Here is a 16,927-nt window from a genome sequence, read left to right as displayed (position 1 = left end):
TCGTTTCTCTGCTCCTCTTGTCCCAAAGTTTGTCATCAGTGAAGTTGTGATGTATCATGGTGCAACCATTAGGTCTAATTTACAGTCTACATACAGTAAGTTGTGCATTCCAAAGAGTCCTGTTCACGCATACGGTGTTTCCACCACTGGGTTTCAGCTGGAGGGCACTAGCCAAACTTTAACATGTTTCTTTCAAGTGTTTTATTGTCATTCAAGAGCAGCACTTTCATTCATTCACACTTTAAAACCCCACAGGCTCATCAGATAGCACAATGTGTGCCAAGATTAAAAATGCATGACAGACTAAACTGATGGAGGATTTTCCCATTTGTCTCAGAGGCTTCCTGCTGTATACCTCCATTGTAGCATGACAGGTGGGCGGCAGTATGACCTGTGGCATCGTTCGTTGTCGAGTGCCCTCTGGGAGTCTGTGTGGCTGTAGGGGATTGGGGGGTATGGTCTGTACAAGGTGGGGGCGCATATATACACACACTCTCTCCAAGCTAGTGCTGGTGTGGGCCTAACTCTTCCGGAGGCTGATGTCAGCGCTGGTCAACAGTGCAGACAGGGATGTGCTATCCGAGGCCTCCTCTCTCGTCAGAACTAGGAAGGCCTCTCGACTGATCCCTAGCAGCTCACGAAGACCACTGTTCTCCAGCTGACCCAAAAAAACATGCATACGTTTAACAGTATGTTTGAAATAGTAGTACTGTTAGTACTCAGTCAATGCTTTTAGTAAACTGCGAGAATACAGCCAACCTGTGTGACTCACCTCTAGTTGCTTAATCCTCTCCTCGTCTTCACACAACCTCCCCTCATCCACTTCGATGGCCTTCCTCATCACCGTAGCCATCTCGTTGATCTTGTCTATGTGCGCTTGCATTTCCTGCAGAGTCATAGAATAGAAACAATATAAATATTTGCTTTGAACTTCCTCGATACAAGAAGAAAGGGTAGCTCCTGAGTATGATGTGACACAAGAAGAGGGTGGGTCACTCACAGTGGTGTGCTGCTCCTTTAATTGGTTGACGATGGCTGGGTCATCCTTCTTACTGGCCATGAGGAGTCTGAAGACCTGCTCCCTGTATTTAGTCATGATGAGCTCTATGGCCGACTGGTGTTCCTCCAGGGAGGTTCTCAACTCTGCAGGGAGAGAAAATATAGATACGCACATTTCTATGGATTTATCCAGACAGGGTACTTTTTCAACTGGTAATATGCCTGTTATGAAACCAATAAATAGAGTAGCTTCATTTGTTTTTCAGCTTATCACACTCAGTGCTCTACCTTTGTTTTCCTGCTGTAGGTCACGGATCTGCCGGTTTTCCTGCTGAATGCCCATGACGAGGCTGGAACGGGGCCGATGCCGGGCCACCTGGTTCAGCGATTCAATCTCCTCCTGATACTGCAAACAGATACACAGAACTCCAGTCAACTCAATAAAGGTCAGTTAAAGGCAAGTGTGTACCCTTTCCAACACCAATCAAAAGAGCTGCATTACCTGTTTCATCGCCTCCACCCTCTTGTTAAGGGACGTTGTCTGTTCGATAAGTACCTCCGCTGCATTGTCATGGTTGCGAAGTCTTTCCACCAGCGACTTGGCGTCTGATAATACATTTTCTAATGAACACGTCATCTCTGTTTGAAAAAGTACACTGGAAGGAAAATAAGGTTAAGTTGCTGCTCCAAAGCCTCACCAAACATGAATACATCATTCAATTTCTCCCCCTTCTCCCTGGAATGTGCACCTGCTCACTGCCCCTCAAGGATTTGAAAGCATTGGATTGGTATAAGTATGTGCTAAAGTATAGGGAGATCCAACCATATTTATCAAATCAGTCCTAATGTAACTTAGAAGACTTAAGATCTTAGGCAAAGTTGCATCTTGGCATCCATTATATAAATACTTGGCACATGAGCTTGTCAAAATGCATGGACTAAAATCCTGACAGAGTCACCATATCCTAACAATACTAAACATCATGATTGACCTGGACCCTCATTCATGTACCGTTACTGTCTAAATAGCTCGCTAACTCGTATAATCTCCCGGTCAGCAGGGACGTATTCATTACGTAAACCGTTTACCCTTTAATAACCAAACAGAGAAAAACAAGAGTTTCTACTGGACAATTTAAGGAAGGTCCCGCCCCGTTTGTTTCCGTTTAGGAAACGTTTTACAACATTTTCTGGTATACGCCCCTGGTATACAGCTAACCTTCAGAGTTTCTGACTATTTTTCCAGTGACTGACCAGTGGACAACCAAAAGGATGTTTGCAAAGTATTCGAACAGGGTACCTTAGCTAAATGATAATTACGGCAGCCTACTGACTGTCGTAATCAGAATGATGTTGTTAGGCAGTTGTCAGTCAGATACTAGCTAACCTTGTTGATATACTAGCTAACAAATCAACAAGGTTAGCTAGCTACAGTAGCTAGTTAAATGCTACGGAAATCAGGTGAATCGGTCACTGAAAATACAAGCAAACAAAAGCTGCAAGAGTCTCATGTTGGTATTGTATTTTCTGAAAAGTTGCTACACTTACCTGTAAGAAGAAAAGTGAAATTACACATAAAACGAACCAATACTCGTAGATTTACCTTAGCGAGAAACTCCTTAGCCAAGCTGTACACTTCCTGTTGTTACTGCTGCAGTCTGGGAAATGTATGGGCACGTTCCGGATTCTTTAGATTACAAGCGCTGCGGTCAAACTGAATAGCTTCCCCTCCTTCTGTATTCCAGTTAGGATAGCTAGGTCTATCAGACACTTTCCCCCAATCAGATACTGATTACATTACTTAACATCTCTGATACTCCTTTTCCAGTTTTGTTTTCTTTCTTTCTTAGATTTTCTTTCACTGTGTGCGTTGTGTACTCCAACCTGCGGGTGGCAACAACACGCTAAGAAACGTTTAGTCAGCCCGGAAATCCAAGGAGAAACAACAAAGATGGCGGACAGGCTAACGCAACTTCAAGATGCAGTCAATTCGGTATGATCAATTTTTTTTCATTTAGCTATTAGTGCACCCCACAATTTTTTTCATGCTCAGCAAATTGTCATGTCACGTTTAGATTGACTGACTTAGTATTTGGAAGCGGACTAGGCTGAATAATGACAGCTAGCTAGTTGGCTAAGTTCTCTATCGGTTCTTGGTTGCAAGGTTTGCTGAGCTCACTAACTTTAGCTAACTAACAAACAATCACGTTGTTTAATGTCTTATTTGTGTTAAGTCAATATGCTCTCATGACAATATTTTTCTGACGTGTTTTTGATGTCTTTCAGCTTGCTGATCAGTTTTGCAATGCAATCGGGGTGCTGCAGCAGTGTGCGCCGCCAGCTTCGTTCAACAACATACAGACAGCAATCAACAAGGACCAGCCATCGAACCCCACTGAGGGTAAGGACATGTCAGATATTAGATCCAAGTGGGACACCATTGGGGCATGTTTGCCTTTGGACTAGGCAACCTGAGTTCAAGACTTACACCCATTTGCGCCAAATACAACAGGTGTAGATCTCACAGTGAAAGGCTTGCATACAAGCCCTTAACCAGCAATGCGCTGGTGTCAGAAGTGGGTTGTACTCCACAGAAATAGAATCCTTGATTTGATTTCTATGATGTACTCTCATGTGATGCTGTTGGAGGCAAGGATGGACATAGGAAGGCACTTGAAAGAAAGTTGGAGTGCTTCCAGTTCTGAGGGGTTTGTATAAGGAACCTAACAAATGTAAGTCTGTTACGACTTTCCCCAAGTTGGAGCAGTGGACAGTGTGTTTGTCTTCGGACAGGATGATCCAAGTTCAAGACATACGCTTGCCATTCGCTTACATTGTTAGCCACCAGCAATGTGAAAGTCATTTGACACCTTGCTGATACAAATGTAATCTTATGTCGCATAAATATAATACAATTTGACGGAAATAACGACTTTGACCGGACAGCGCTATTTGCATATGAAAAGTTTACGGATTACACCTTTAATTTGAAATGGGGTTGTTATTTCTTTCCCTAGAGTATGCCCAACTATTTGCTGCACTGATTGCCCGGACAGCTAAGGATGTGGACGTGCTGATTGACTCACTGCCTAGTGAGGAGTCCACGGCAGCTCTACAGGTATGGAGGCTGACTTTACTCCTGTGATTCAACAGGAGTGGAAAACCTCTAACTAGAGTGCCATTCTCATGTTGAAAATGATTATAGTACATTCTTTCAAGTGAAAGCGATAATTCACTTCTAATTCTGTATTACAATCTCTTACTTTGGAAATAGCATATGGAGCCAGGGGTGGACTGGCTGGAATCTGTAACTACTTTGGTTGCAATCCAAGTCAGGCTTGTAAGTGGCTATACTTAGCATTGGTTACCATAGCCCTGTCCCGGACATACAAACAAATAGCTTTGGTAAATCGCCTTATAAGAAGTGTAGATGGGAATATTTACTCTCCACTCTCACTTTGGCACACATTACTTCAATGACTTCACGCTCAAATAACTACAGTTTCTATACATTTTGTACGGAGGTTTTGACTTTCTTCACTCCCTCTTTTCCCCCTCACCCCCTCTCACCTTTCTTGTCTTACTCCCTGCCCCTCTCCCTAGGCGGCCAGTCTGCGGCAGTTGGAGGAGGAGAATCATGATGCAGCGGCACGTCTCGAAGAGGTGGTATACCGTGGGGACTTGCTACTGGAGAAGATCCAAAGCGCCCTGGCTGATATTGCGCAGTCACAACTTCGTACTCGCAGTGGAGGACCCAGCCAGACCACACCGCCTGAATCATGACCCCCACACATGGGGCAAAGACATTCTCACATCACTTTCTCACATAAATACACCAGAGGGCGTAAATGTGTACAGGAAATCAAATAAAGAGCCCACTGGGTGGACCTGAACAGCTGACCTCTCAAGGATGTGAATCTATGGAAAATACTTCTCGCAATATGTGAGTGGGAAGTTGGTGCTTGGGGAATTCAGTGAGGCAAGCCATGAACCCACATGTTCCTTTACACAAGGACCTTGAGTTCTGCCAGCAAGGAACTGTTTACTCTGTCCTTTTCTTGGCACACTCTATTTTGGATTAAAAAGCACTGCTCTGGTGTCAATATCTGCTGTCATTTTCTTAACCCTGGTTATTTTGAGGATGCTTGTTAAGTCTGCTGACTGCTGTTGGTAGCCATTTTTGTACATACAGAAAGCAGCTGGTAAAAGGAACAACAATCTTAAATTGATAGAAGCCCATTTTACATGCTGCATGCCAACAAACAATACCCCTTTACAAGCAAGCCCTGTTGTTTTAGAAAGGCAGGTTTTGTATTTATTTTATACCAATGTTTTTATCAACAGTTTATTTCTAGGCATAAATGGCATTTTAAAATTAAGTCCAGTGTTTGCATTTTATGTGGAATGTTAGTGTTTTTTTAATGTTTTATATTTTGATATGCAACACAGAATGCCCTTGAATTGAAAGTGTTTTTTTTAAGTCTTATATACTAAGGGGTTTCGATTGAGCAGCCCGGGTAGAACCGGCTGTAGCTCATAACGTGAATGGGCGAACTCGGAGTGAGGCGCACCCTGCTCAAATCGAACGGTAATCTGCACAGCTCGTGATATTGTCAACATTGTGCATCATTCAGAAACATTATTTATCATAAAATATGTTTGAATTCAACTAGTTTTCATTTGGATGGTAGATGAAGCCTTTTAATCAAAAGCAATCCATTTTGCATGTGAAAAGACAATCCTACTCATTACTACACATGCTTAACCTACATCGCTTTTGTTTTCATCAGACACCTGATTCACCCAGGGGATGCAGCCCAGTTCCAAAACGAATGCATCAAAGCTAACCCGATTCACCCGGGACATTAATAAAACTCTCTCACTAGCTGGGAAACCGGTCTTCAACGATTAATTGAAGTGAGAAGTGTTCCAGAGGCTGGCCACATTGCAGTCCTATCATCGTTAAACCATTCCCTGTAATATACTGTATTTTCAATTACTACAATGTAGGCGGCCTGGAACGCAACCATGCTCAGGGTAAACCGGTGGACGGACCTGAAAAAAGGCATATTACTTTCCTCTGATTGGTAGATAGCTAGGTTACGTCCCCAATATTTCCATGACCGATTGGTTAAAATAAACATTTATTTCATTTTCTCTTCTTCTATTGGCTAATCTAGGTGTCATTTCTGTAGCATGTACTTGCGTGGAGTAAGCGTTATGTTTCTTAGTGCATCCATTCCTGGAGTAATTGGGTATTTTACTATTTACAGGGAGGGTTGAGGTCGAAGATGGATGAATGGAGACAAGCAACGCTTACCAAACCCTTGTACTGTTAGTCTTGTTAAATATCAAAAATAGTTGTCATTGACTCAAGTCTTTTATTTTCTCCATACACAGTCCGTGTTTGCAGTGTGTGTATCTAGTTAACGCTGGATAGCTAGTACATAACGTCGAGTCTTTCCCCTCATTCTCTAGTTAAATTTACGGACCTAAATTCTGTCATATTGGAGCAGGGCTGGGCAGCTAGCCTAGCCATCAATTGAATATGGAGCAGGATACAGAGGTAGGTAAAAGCTATTATTAAATCCAAGTCTGGATAGTTTTGACATTATGGTCAACGTCGATCAGCAGCTATCAAGACATAGACAGCCTACATCTAGCCTAGATGTCAAATTGCAATGACAGCATTCAATACAGTTATCTTCTCGTTGGCGGACTTGTTTCGTTGCCTGCATACCTGTGGTTTTGTCATGTTTACGTGTGTTACGCAACCCAATGCACAAATCATGGCAATGACGTGTTCATCATCACCTGCTCGTACAGTCCTTATTAACACTGGCGCCACATAAGCAGCGTCCTCATCATGGGCATCTTCTTATATACATTGAGTCATTGGAATTGAATTAAATAATGTGTCTTTACATTCCAATTTTGCGTCTACGTCCAATCATTTTCTATTTTGGATCTAGCTATTTATCAAATTCAATAGTTAAAATTTCTCAAATAACAATGGGACCTCCAAAACACTGGTTTCAAATAAAACATCACAATTCACAAGCTTTGGTAAGGCCATCAGAAATATCCTTATTTCAATCATGCCTGAGTCGTGATGAGATACAGAATGTCTGAAATCCACACAACAAAGGACATTACTACTAGTACTAACTACTAGTTTAAATCTCAGGAAAATACAATATGTCTTTGTTGCTAAATTGACATACCTAATAGTATAATTAAAGATGGCCTTTGCATAGGGAACGCAGAAGAATTTAAGGGTGAAGTTTTAGGCAACGGGAGCAGGAGCCTGGTGCACAACTCATGAAAACAGGCATTGGAAATTGTGTTGTGATTCATTGGACTGGTACATGAGCTCAACCCTATGGACCAGTCCCCCAAAACACTCTTCCTCACTGCCTATTGAGATGTAGCTGAGGGCATGGAGCTTGGTGTTGTTCTTGGCTGTGTGTATGTCCCAGACAGTCCCCCTCCCTCTGGCATCATGACTGGGTCTTTTCATGCTGAAGGGGAGTTGCTTCCTGTCCGGTGCTGACTCACAGGGTGGAGACCACTTGGTTTCTTGATTGCATGTTTAACGTTCCTTCCCCCCCCCACTGCACACAATGGCCCCTCTCTCTGCACCTGTATTTCAAGAAAGAGTGAACTTGCATCAAATCAACCTTTTTTGGTTACGTACACAGTTTAGCAGATGTTATAGCAGGTGCAGCAAAATGCTTATGTTACTAGCACCTAAAAATGCAGTAAAATGTCAAGCAAGAACATAAATAATACAAGATTTTAACAAACAATCAAGAAATATCTGAATGGATCCAAATAACCTAACAACCCAAATAGCACTGTAACATTCATCCAAATGCAATCTATACATATCTACACTGGATGAATTTACATAAGATTTACTGAGAATAGGTACAGAAGTCACATTAGATGTTTTAGTGTGGGCATACTGGTCTGTATTATGCAAAGACAAGTTAAAACAGGCACCTCACTGCTAGTAATAGACAGTAGCAATACAATGTCTCTCAGATATTACTCAACTGGAACTAAATACTTTTGGATGTACAGTAGGCTTATGTTGAATATCAGTACATGTGTATTGGGCCTCAGTCAGTCAGTGTTGTCATTGTTTCCCTTTGCTCTACAGGATAGTATGGCCATGACGGGAGGGACTGCAGCTGCCCTTCCCATGAGCAACCACACCCGGGAGAGGGTGACCGTGGCCAAGCTGACACTGGAGAACTTCTACAGCACTCTGCTGACACAACACGAGGAGCGAGAGACCAGGTACGTGTCTCCTATAGGCCACCCATGCATGTGACAGCCAGGTGTTCCGAATATTTGCATTTGGCAACGCAAGCTTGTTTGGGCTACATTTTAAGAGGAGCCAAATAGTGGGTTGTTGTGTTGAGAGAATGAAAGAGACTTTGTTCTTTAGAAAATGGCTGGGGTTTATTCCAACCCGAGCATCCTCACGTTTGTGAGCTAGCATCACAATTACAACTGTTTAGCCAAAGTACCGTGGCTCCTGTAGGACATCTCTACTATGGTGGGTGAAACCGTAACACACAACAATAACTCTCAGGGTAGGCTATATAGCCACCATAACATTTGGAGTAGAAATTGCACTTTAATCATTAACAATCATCACAGTTTTATGTCTGAAAAATGTTGAGACATGATCATGAAAGACAACACCACCACGGACTAGACTGGGGTAGACTGTTTCAGAATAACTAGACTGGGGTAGACTGTTTCAGAATAACTAGACTGGGGTAGACTGGTTTCAGAGTAACACGACTGGGGTAGACTGGTTTCAGAGTAACACGACTGGGGTAGACTGGTTTCAGAGTAACACGACTGGGGTAGACTGGTTTCAGAATAACACGACTGGGGTAGACTGGTTTCAGAATAACACGACTGGGGTAGACTGGTTTCAGAGTAACACGACTGGGGTAGACTGGTTTCAGAGTAACACGACTGGGGTAGACTGGTTTCAGAGTAACACGACTGGGGTAGACTGGTTTCAGAGTAACACGACTGGGGTAGACTGGTTTCAGAATACCTGCATGTTCCCCTCTGTTTTTCCAGGCAGAAGAAGCTGGAGAAAGTGATGGATGAGGAAGGCTTGATAGATGAAGAGGTAAACCTCCACACGTGTGGAACGATGGCTTTAATTCCAATAGTGGATTGGAATCAAAGTCGTGGGTAGCACTTTCTTTGCATGTTTGTCACATCTACTATTTTAGAGGAAACCAAATGGAACTGATTATCGGTGTCTCTGTGCCCGTGTTTCTCAACAGAAGATCATGCGACGCTCCCAGCACGCCAGGAAGGAGACAGAGTTCCTGCGGCTGAAGAGGACCCGGCTGGGCCTGGATGACTTTGAGTCGCTAAAGGTCATTGGTCGAGGCGCCTTTGGAGAGGTATGTTATGATATCTCTCTCTCTCTTCAGTTTATTTTCTTTATATGGACCTTTGAGTGTATGCTGGTATTGATTGTGGATTAATATGGTCTTTACTGAAGTTTTCAAAAAAGTTTGCAATGCATGGTTTGGTCTGACCACTCATTTATCAAGCAGTTAGCAACTGATTACACTTAAGCCTCTCAAATGTGGCATACTCATGTGTGACTCCTACGTTTGTCCTCAGGTCCGCTTGGTGCAGAAAAAAGACACTGGGCACATATATGCCATGAAGATCTTGAGGAAAGCTGACATGTTGGAGAAGGAGCAGGTGGCTCATATTCGGGCAGAGAGGGACATCTTGGTGGAGGCGGACGGGGCCTGGGTGGTCAAGATGTTCTACAGTTTCCAGGATAAGAGGAACCTCTACCTCATCATGGAGTTTCTACCTGGAGGTGGGTTTCCACAAATTACATCAAACCATTTTTTATTAGATAGAATTATTAGGAATAAATATAGTGACATTATACATTGTACATAGAGACATCTAGAGCAGGGTTCTTTAACCTTTCCCATCATGTTAGTAATAAAAACTATTTTCACATCTTGTCGGGTGAATGATAATGTCAAGGAGAAGCAATCAATGAATAGATTTGGTAGATAGTTTTTCATTATTTTAACCTCCCTACATGATAATTGAAAGAGGGAAGTGTAAACTTTAACATGGCCAAAAATCAATGTCCAAGTTAAGAAAGTTTTACCAGCAGCTCCACTGAGTGTAATTAACAATGAGTGTAATTTGGTCTGACGAATCCCGGTTCTTGTTGCGTCATGCTGATGGCAGCATCTGGTTTTGGCTTAAGCAGCGTGAGTCCATGGACCCATCCGGCCTGGTGTCTACGGTACAGGCTGGTGGTAATGGTGTGGGGAATGTTTTCCTGGCACACGTTTTCCTGGTCCCTTGATACCAATTGTGCAACGTCTGAATGCCACACCTTGTACTATCCATGCCTGACGAATTCAGGCTGTTCTGGAGGCAAAAGGGTTCTACCCGGTACTGGATGGGTGTAGCTAATAAACTGGCCAATGAGTGTATACTGTTATTATATACTTTAATTTAATTGGTCATCTGTTACATCATGTAAAACAACGGGGTTAGTGTCATTAATATCAATTCAATGTGCAGGTGACATGATGACCCTGCTGATGAAAAAGGACACCCTGTCTGAAGAGGCTACCCAGTTCTACATAGCTGAGACCGTCCTGGCCATCGACTCCATCCACCAGCTGGGTTTCATCCACAGAGACATCAAACCTGATAACCTGCTTCTGGACTCCAGGGTGAGACACTGGCCTGGTCCAGGCCTACCCCTGTACACAAACAGACACATGCTCAGAGACACGCACACAGAGAAGCATTCACTTACAGATGGCCAATTCAATTAAAGTATATAATAAGCGTTCATATTGAAGGTGTGATCGGAGAGTCTTTTTTTTTTTCTTCTGCAGGGCCATGTAAAGCTGTCTGATTTTGGTCTGTGTACGGGACTGAAGAAGGCCCACCGTACAGAGTTCTACAGGAACCTCACACACAACCCTCCCAGTGACTTCTGTGAGTCCCTCTTTACAACCTGTGAATCATTCACTTTTATTTTCATTCAGACAAAATAGAATTTGTTTATTCAGTCGTTTTTATGGTAGAACACTGCCATGTCTTTGAACTTGCAATATTCCACAGCCTTCCAAAACATGAACTCAAAGAGAAAAGCAGAGACGTGGAAGAAGAACCGGAGGCAACTGGTAAGAGTTTGTACATGTGAGAGACTATATATTTTACTGCCCATTATATTTATTTTTTACATTTTAGTCATTTAGCAGACGCTCTTATCCAGAGCGACTTACAGTAGTGAATGCGTTCATTTCATACATTTAATTTAATTTCATGCATTTTTTTTTGTTGTATTGGCCCCCCGTGGGAATCGAACCCACAACCCTGGCGTTGCACACACCATGCTCTACCAACTGAGCCACAGGGAAGCCATCTTATCTTTGGTACCGCCCTTCCCAATGGTCCTTTGAGTAGGATCCCTCTCAGGGATCTCATGAGTGTTTTTGTTAAGGATCTTCTGAGCACCACAGACCATGGACTGTGAAACAAGCACACCCAATACTGTAGCCTTTGGGTTGAATTTACTTATTAGTGTCTCCCCATCTGTTTGTGTTTAACCAACAGGCCTACTCCACAGTGGGAACACCGGACTATATTGCCCCAGAGGTGTTCCTGCAGACGGGATACAACAAGCTCTGTGACTGGTGGTCTCTGGGGGTCATCATGTATGAGATGCTGATAGGTATGTCTATGTAACCGAGTCAATTACAACATGCCCAAGTCTGTGTTTCATTATGAACTCAAAGATAGCCAGCTAACTTTCTGAAAAAACGTCCTAACTCATTGTTCCTACTTTGTAACATACTGACATTCTCCCCTGGTGTCTCTCTCAGGGTACCCCCCGTTCTGTTCTGAAACACCCCAGGAGACGTATAGGAAGGTGATGAACTGGAAGGAGACCTTGGTCTTCCCCCCTGAGGTGCCCATCTCAGAGCGGGCCAAGGACTTGATTCTCAGGTTTGTGGTCATATGAAACCTTATAGGATATCCGATTGTGTGTATGTATCAGAGTGTATTGTCCTCTTAGGAAAAAAGTATTATAACACTTTACTGGTATCATTTTTTATTTAACCAGGTAGGACAGTTGAGAACAAGTTCTCATTTACAACTGCGACCTGGCCAAGATGAAGCAAAGCAGTGTGACAAAAACAACAGAGTTACACATGGGTTAAACAAACGTACAGTCAATAACACAATAGAAAAATCTATATACAGTGTGTGCAAATGTAGTAAGATTAGGGAGGTAAGGCAATAAATAGGCCATAGAGGCAAAATAATTACAATTTAGCATTAACACTGGAATGATAGATGTGCAGATGATGATGTGCAAGTAGAGATACTGGGGTGCAAAATAGCAACACAAAAAAAACAATATGGGGATGAGGTAGTTGGATGGGCTATTTACAGATGGGCTGTGTACAGGTGCAGTGATCCGTAAGCTGCTCTGACAGCTAACACTTATAGTTAGTGCTTTAATACTTGTTATAAAGATGTGAACCTTATATAATGTCTTATATTTTAGGCCTATAGCTTCACATTTGCTAGATTGGGAGAACTCAAAATAGCTGTTTCTCATGATCATTATGAGATGTTAATGACGAAGACATTATAAGGTCATACATGTTAATGACATGTCTTATAATGCATTATAACTGGATCGTAAGTCACATCTGCAGGCTGAGTTACTAAAATGATCACATCCACAAAAACACGCCGTATCAAACTGCAGTAAAGTTGACATTTTATTTCAGCGCAATGGATTCCCTATTTTGTGAAACAAAGGCTTTGGTGCTCCAACAACATGAACCCATTTCAGGTACTGTAATGACGCTGAGAACCGTGTTGGTGCTGTGAGTGTTGAGGAGATGAAGAGTCACGCCTTCTTTGAGCCTGTGGACTGGGAACACATCAGGTATGTGTTTGTTCTTCAGTACTTACGTGTGGGTGTCTAAGCATGTGTGATGGCAATATCTTAAAGGAGGTATAACATGCAACCACAGCCCAAACAAAAGCCAAGTCACTTAGCTTTAATTTGGTTGTCTTTGGTGCGTTTCAGCAAAATGCATTAGGACAAAGGTTTTAAATAGACCAACGACTCACATTTTGCCCTCCTTCCATAGGGAAAGACCAGCTGCCATCTCCATTGAGATCAAGAGCATCGATGACACATCGAACTTTGATGAGTTCCCAGAATCGGACATCCTTCAGCCAGGTAATAATAATCACTTTGTCTCTACTACTACTTTTCATACATGAAATGCAGCTCAAAGTTCTTCACAATAAGCATGAAATGAATGAGAAAATGTAAAAACTATTAAAGCAGAAGAAACATTTGTGCTGCGGTGCAGGTTTGCTTTGGTGTACAGGAATCTTTGAGTCATCATCTCCGGCTCATCTCCAATTTAGATTAAATAGGACCCATAGTCCTGTTGTTATTCACACATTCCTACAGTTCTGAGATCTAGATTAAGTTCCTATTCAGTGTTGCCCTCTAGTGGCAAGGAGGAGACAATAACACTGGTATTAACCTTAATACACTGTTGTATATAATTTACAATCTTGTTTCAGTTTCCAACGTGACGGAGCCAGACAAATCCAAGGACTGGGTGTTCTTGAACTACACCTACAAGAGGTTTGAGGGGCTGACTCAGCGAGGCACCATCCCCACATACATGAAGGCAGGGAAGGCCTGAGATGAGGAGGGCATGAGGGAAAAGGGAGAGACAATGTAGACACAGGGTTGGGCGGTAAACCCCTGCTGTGCTGAAAGCACAGGATCAAGAATGATGATGAGGAGGTTCTTTGCTTCATGCTTCACCAGGGTTTTCCTGCTTGGCCACAGATCCATTGGGGCACCAATGGCAAGAGGAACATATACATGTATCGTATTTTGTCTTAGGCCTTGCTTGGGCTGTTAAAGGGGAAGTTTGTGTTTTACAACTTGATGTTAGATGGTTCCTTAACCTGAAAAAACTGAACTTCCCCTTTTGAAGTGACTACTACTGGGTGACTAAATCAACGGGCGTGTTCTTCTGCCCAGGCGTCTTTGAAGTATGCCCGATCTTACAACACCTGGATAGGTATTTTACCTATCGGCTAACCACATCATGTTATAGCAATCTGGTGCCCGACGGCATAGTCGATGACGAGGTACGCAACCATTTGTTGATGGAACGTCTGAGCAGGGGAACGCGACCATCATATCTGCATGTTTACACACTGATTTGCAGGGTCTAAAACACTGGAGAAGGACTGCCCCACACACAGGGTATTCGTTGGGGGTTATCCTAGTGACCTCGTGTATGACTGCAGAAAAATGCATGTAGTTAATGTTAAGTAAACATTGTTTGCTAAACTTGTAGGTATAAAAAGTTCTAACGTTTCAAGTCTTTTATGGGTGCCATGTTAGCCAAAAAGTTTCATTCTAGTTACAATGCAAATAGTAATCCTTCCGTCATGGAACGTTCGCTGCTAACATGGAGTATGGTGAGCTATCCGTACATGTATCTATGGCTCTGGGATTAATCCATTGTGGTGTCTATTTAATGCCTTGATAATCTGGAATTAATAGCTCTAAATTATTTAATGGTGTTAAAGATGCATAGAAAAGTGTTGCATTCTAGTGGTTGAGATAAGAAGCGGTAATGTAGAAGCAGATTTGTTTTTGCAAGTTAGAGGACAAGTCATGTATGTCAATGAAAATTCAATGCTACTAATACTTAAAGGTAGCAATATGATGCAGAAAGTAAACAGTATATTGGGTTAATTTCCGCAACAACTAAGAGCGTTGAAGCGTGATACTCAACTTCTCTGCTTTTTTGGTCCCGTGGCTACCACCGTGTATACGGTATGAAGCAAACCCGTGCACATGCTCAGATGCTGTGTGTGACTGCGGGAGAGCAACGTCTTGCATCTCGCTCATCTCCGTATCTGCGGTGCTGCTCGTGGCAATGCCATTTCGCCGAGTCTAACTTTACATTAGTTATGTTTCTGTTCAAATTTATTGACAAAGATATCAGATGGCACTTTTTTTTTTTTTAAAGAACATCGGAAATCATGTTTGATCTCCACTTCACATCGCTCCCCAAAATGCATCCATTTAAGTTAGGAACTACATTTTCAATTAAATGTACTTTTTTATAGTAAACATTTACTCAAGTTTAGAGAACACTCGCTGTGGGTGATGTCATACAAATAGATATTCAAACGTAGGGGTCAAACATTTCAGCGATTCTGATTTAGTTGTGCACCTCAGCACAACTTGCATATTCAACCAACTAAACTCGTGTAATGTTGCCCTGGCTACAGTGCCTTGCAAAAGTATTCATCCCCCTTGGCGTTTTTCCTGTTTTGTTGCATTACAAACTGTAATTTAAATATATTTTTATTTGGATTTCATGTAATGGACATACACAAAATAGTCCAAATTGGTGAAGTGAAATGAAAAAAAATAACTTGTTTAAAAAAAAATGTAAACGTCAAAGTGGTGCGTGCATATGTATTCACCCCCTTTGCTATGAAGCCCTTAAATAAGATCTGGTGCAACCAATTACCTTCAGAAGTCACATAATTAGTTAGATTGCAAACAGGTGGACTTTATTTAAGTGTCACATGATCTCAGTATATAGACACCTGTTCGAAAAGGCTCCAGAGTCTGCAACACCACTAAGCAAGCGGTACCATGAAGACCAGTGAGCGCTCCAAACAGGTGAAGGACAAAGTTGTGGAGAAGTACAGATCAGGGTTGGGCTGTTAAAAAAATATCTGAAACTTTGAACATCCCACGGAGCACCATTAAATCCATTATTAAAAAATGGAAAGAATATGGCACCACAACAAACCTGCCAAGAGAGGGCTGTCCACCAAAACTCACGGACCAGGCAAGGAGGGCATTAATCAGAGACCAAAGACAACATTGAAGCAGTTGCAAAGCTCCACTGCGGAGATTGGAGTATCTGTCCATAGGACCACTTTAAGCCGTACACCCCACAGAGCTGGGCTTTATGGAAGAGTGGCCAGAAAAAAAGCCATTGCTTAAAGAAAAAATTAGGTGAACACATTTGGTGTTTGCCAAAAGGCATGTGGAAGACTCCCCAAACATACGGAAGAAGGTACTCTGGTCAGATGAGACTAAAAGGTAGCTTTTTGGCCATCAAGGAAAAATACCTCCCATCACCCCAAGGACATCATGCTGTGGGGATGTTTTTCATCGGCAGGGACTGGGAAACTGGTCAGAATTGAAACAATGATGGATGGCGCTAAATACAGGGAAAATCTTGAGGGAAACCTGTTTGTCTTCCAGAGATTTGAGACTGGATGGAGGTTCACCTTCCAGCAGGACAATGACCCTAAGCATACTGCTAAAGCAACACTTGAGTGGTTTAATAAGGGGAAACATTTAAATGTCTTGGAATGGCCTAGCCAAAGCCCAGACCTCAATCAAATTGAGAATCTGTGGTATGACTTAAAGATTGCTGTACACCCATCCAACTTGAAGGAGCTGGAGCAGTTTTGCCTTGAAGAATGGGCTAAAATCCCAGTGGCTAGATGTGCCAAGCTTATAGAGACACCCCAAGGGTCTTGCAGCTGTAATTGCTGCAAAAGGTGGCTCTACAAAGTATTGGCTTTGGGGGGGTGAATAGGTACGCATGCTCAAGTTGATTTATTTTTGTCTTATTTCTTGTTTGTTTCACACACACAAATATTTAGCATCTTCAAAGTGGTAGGCATGTTGTTTAAATCAAATTTATACAAACTCCAAGTTGTAGGGCAACAAAATGGGGTAAATACTTTCCCAAGCCACCTGTATCTGGCACAGGTCAAAGTTGAAATGCTA

At 42.4% G+C, this 16,927-nt stretch overlaps 3 protein-coding genes across 8 annotated transcripts; 2 read left to right on the top strand and 1 right to left on the bottom strand.

The window, feature by feature from the left end:
* Positions 1-177: 177 nt before the first annotated feature.
* Positions 178-2,903, bottom strand: LOC106609512 (FGFR1 oncogene partner 2 homolog). 3 transcript variants are annotated; one of them, XM_014208417.2, is made up of 6 exons: positions 2,603-2,902; positions 1,502-1,655; positions 1,288-1,405; positions 1,001-1,143; positions 773-886; positions 178-658 (listed from the first exon to the last, which is right to left on the bottom strand). In XM_014208417.2, the coding sequence occupies exons 2-6, from the start codon at positions 1,634-1,636 to the stop codon at positions 521-523; spliced, it is 648 nt and encodes a 215-aa protein (XP_014063892.1). In that variant the 5' UTR covers positions 1,637-1,655; positions 2,603-2,902; the 3' UTR covers positions 178-520. The 3 variants fall into 3 exon arrangements, with proteins under 3 accessions (XP_014063892.1, XP_014063889.1, XP_014063890.1); XM_014208414.2 differs by having other exon boundaries at positions 773-1,143; positions 2,603-2,903; XM_014208415.2 differs by having other exon boundaries at positions 773-1,143; positions 2,548-2,897.
* On the top strand, positions 1,230-5,378 carry LOC106609513 (mediator of RNA polymerase II transcription subunit 21). 4 transcript variants are annotated; one of them, XM_014208418.2, is made up of 5 exons: positions 1,230-1,445; positions 2,850-2,992; positions 3,286-3,400; positions 4,017-4,117; positions 4,603-5,378. In XM_014208418.2, exons 1-5 carry the CDS (start codon positions 1,364-1,366, stop codon positions 4,780-4,782), a joined length of 621 nt encoding a protein of 206 aa, XP_014063893.1. In that variant the 5' UTR covers positions 1,230-1,363; the 3' UTR covers positions 4,783-5,378. The 4 variants fall into 4 exon arrangements, with proteins under 4 accessions (XP_014063893.1, XP_045578132.1, XP_045578131.1 ...); XM_045722176.1 differs by lacking the exon at positions 1,230-1,445 and adding an exon at positions 1,689-2,295; XM_045722175.1 differs by lacking the exon at positions 1,230-1,445 and adding an exon at positions 1,689-2,510.
* An 800-nt stretch (positions 5,379-6,178) lies between these two features.
* LOC106609511 (serine/threonine-protein kinase 38-like) lies at positions 6,179-14,473 on the top strand. Its single transcript, XM_014208413.2, has 13 exons — positions 6,179-6,565; positions 8,165-8,304; positions 9,109-9,160; positions 9,321-9,443; positions 9,670-9,877; positions 10,609-10,763; positions 10,932-11,034; positions 11,161-11,222; positions 11,656-11,773; positions 11,925-12,048; positions 12,908-13,003; positions 13,212-13,303; positions 13,660-14,473. Exons 1-13 carry the CDS (start codon positions 6,548-6,550, stop codon positions 13,782-13,784), a joined length of 1,416 nt encoding a protein of 471 aa, XP_014063888.1. The 5' UTR covers positions 6,179-6,547; the 3' UTR covers positions 13,785-14,473.
* The last annotated feature ends 2,454 nt before the right edge of the window (positions 14,474-16,927 follow it).

Source organism: Salmo salar, chromosome ssa07 (assembly GCF_905237065.1).
Source record: "Salmo salar chromosome ssa07, Ssal_v3.1, whole genome shotgun sequence".
Classification (NCBI taxonomy): domain Eukaryota; kingdom Metazoa; phylum Chordata; class Actinopteri; order Salmoniformes; family Salmonidae; genus Salmo; species Salmo salar.
Note: the sequence above shows the minus strand (reverse complement) of the source record. Positions and strands in the feature narration are given on the sequence as shown.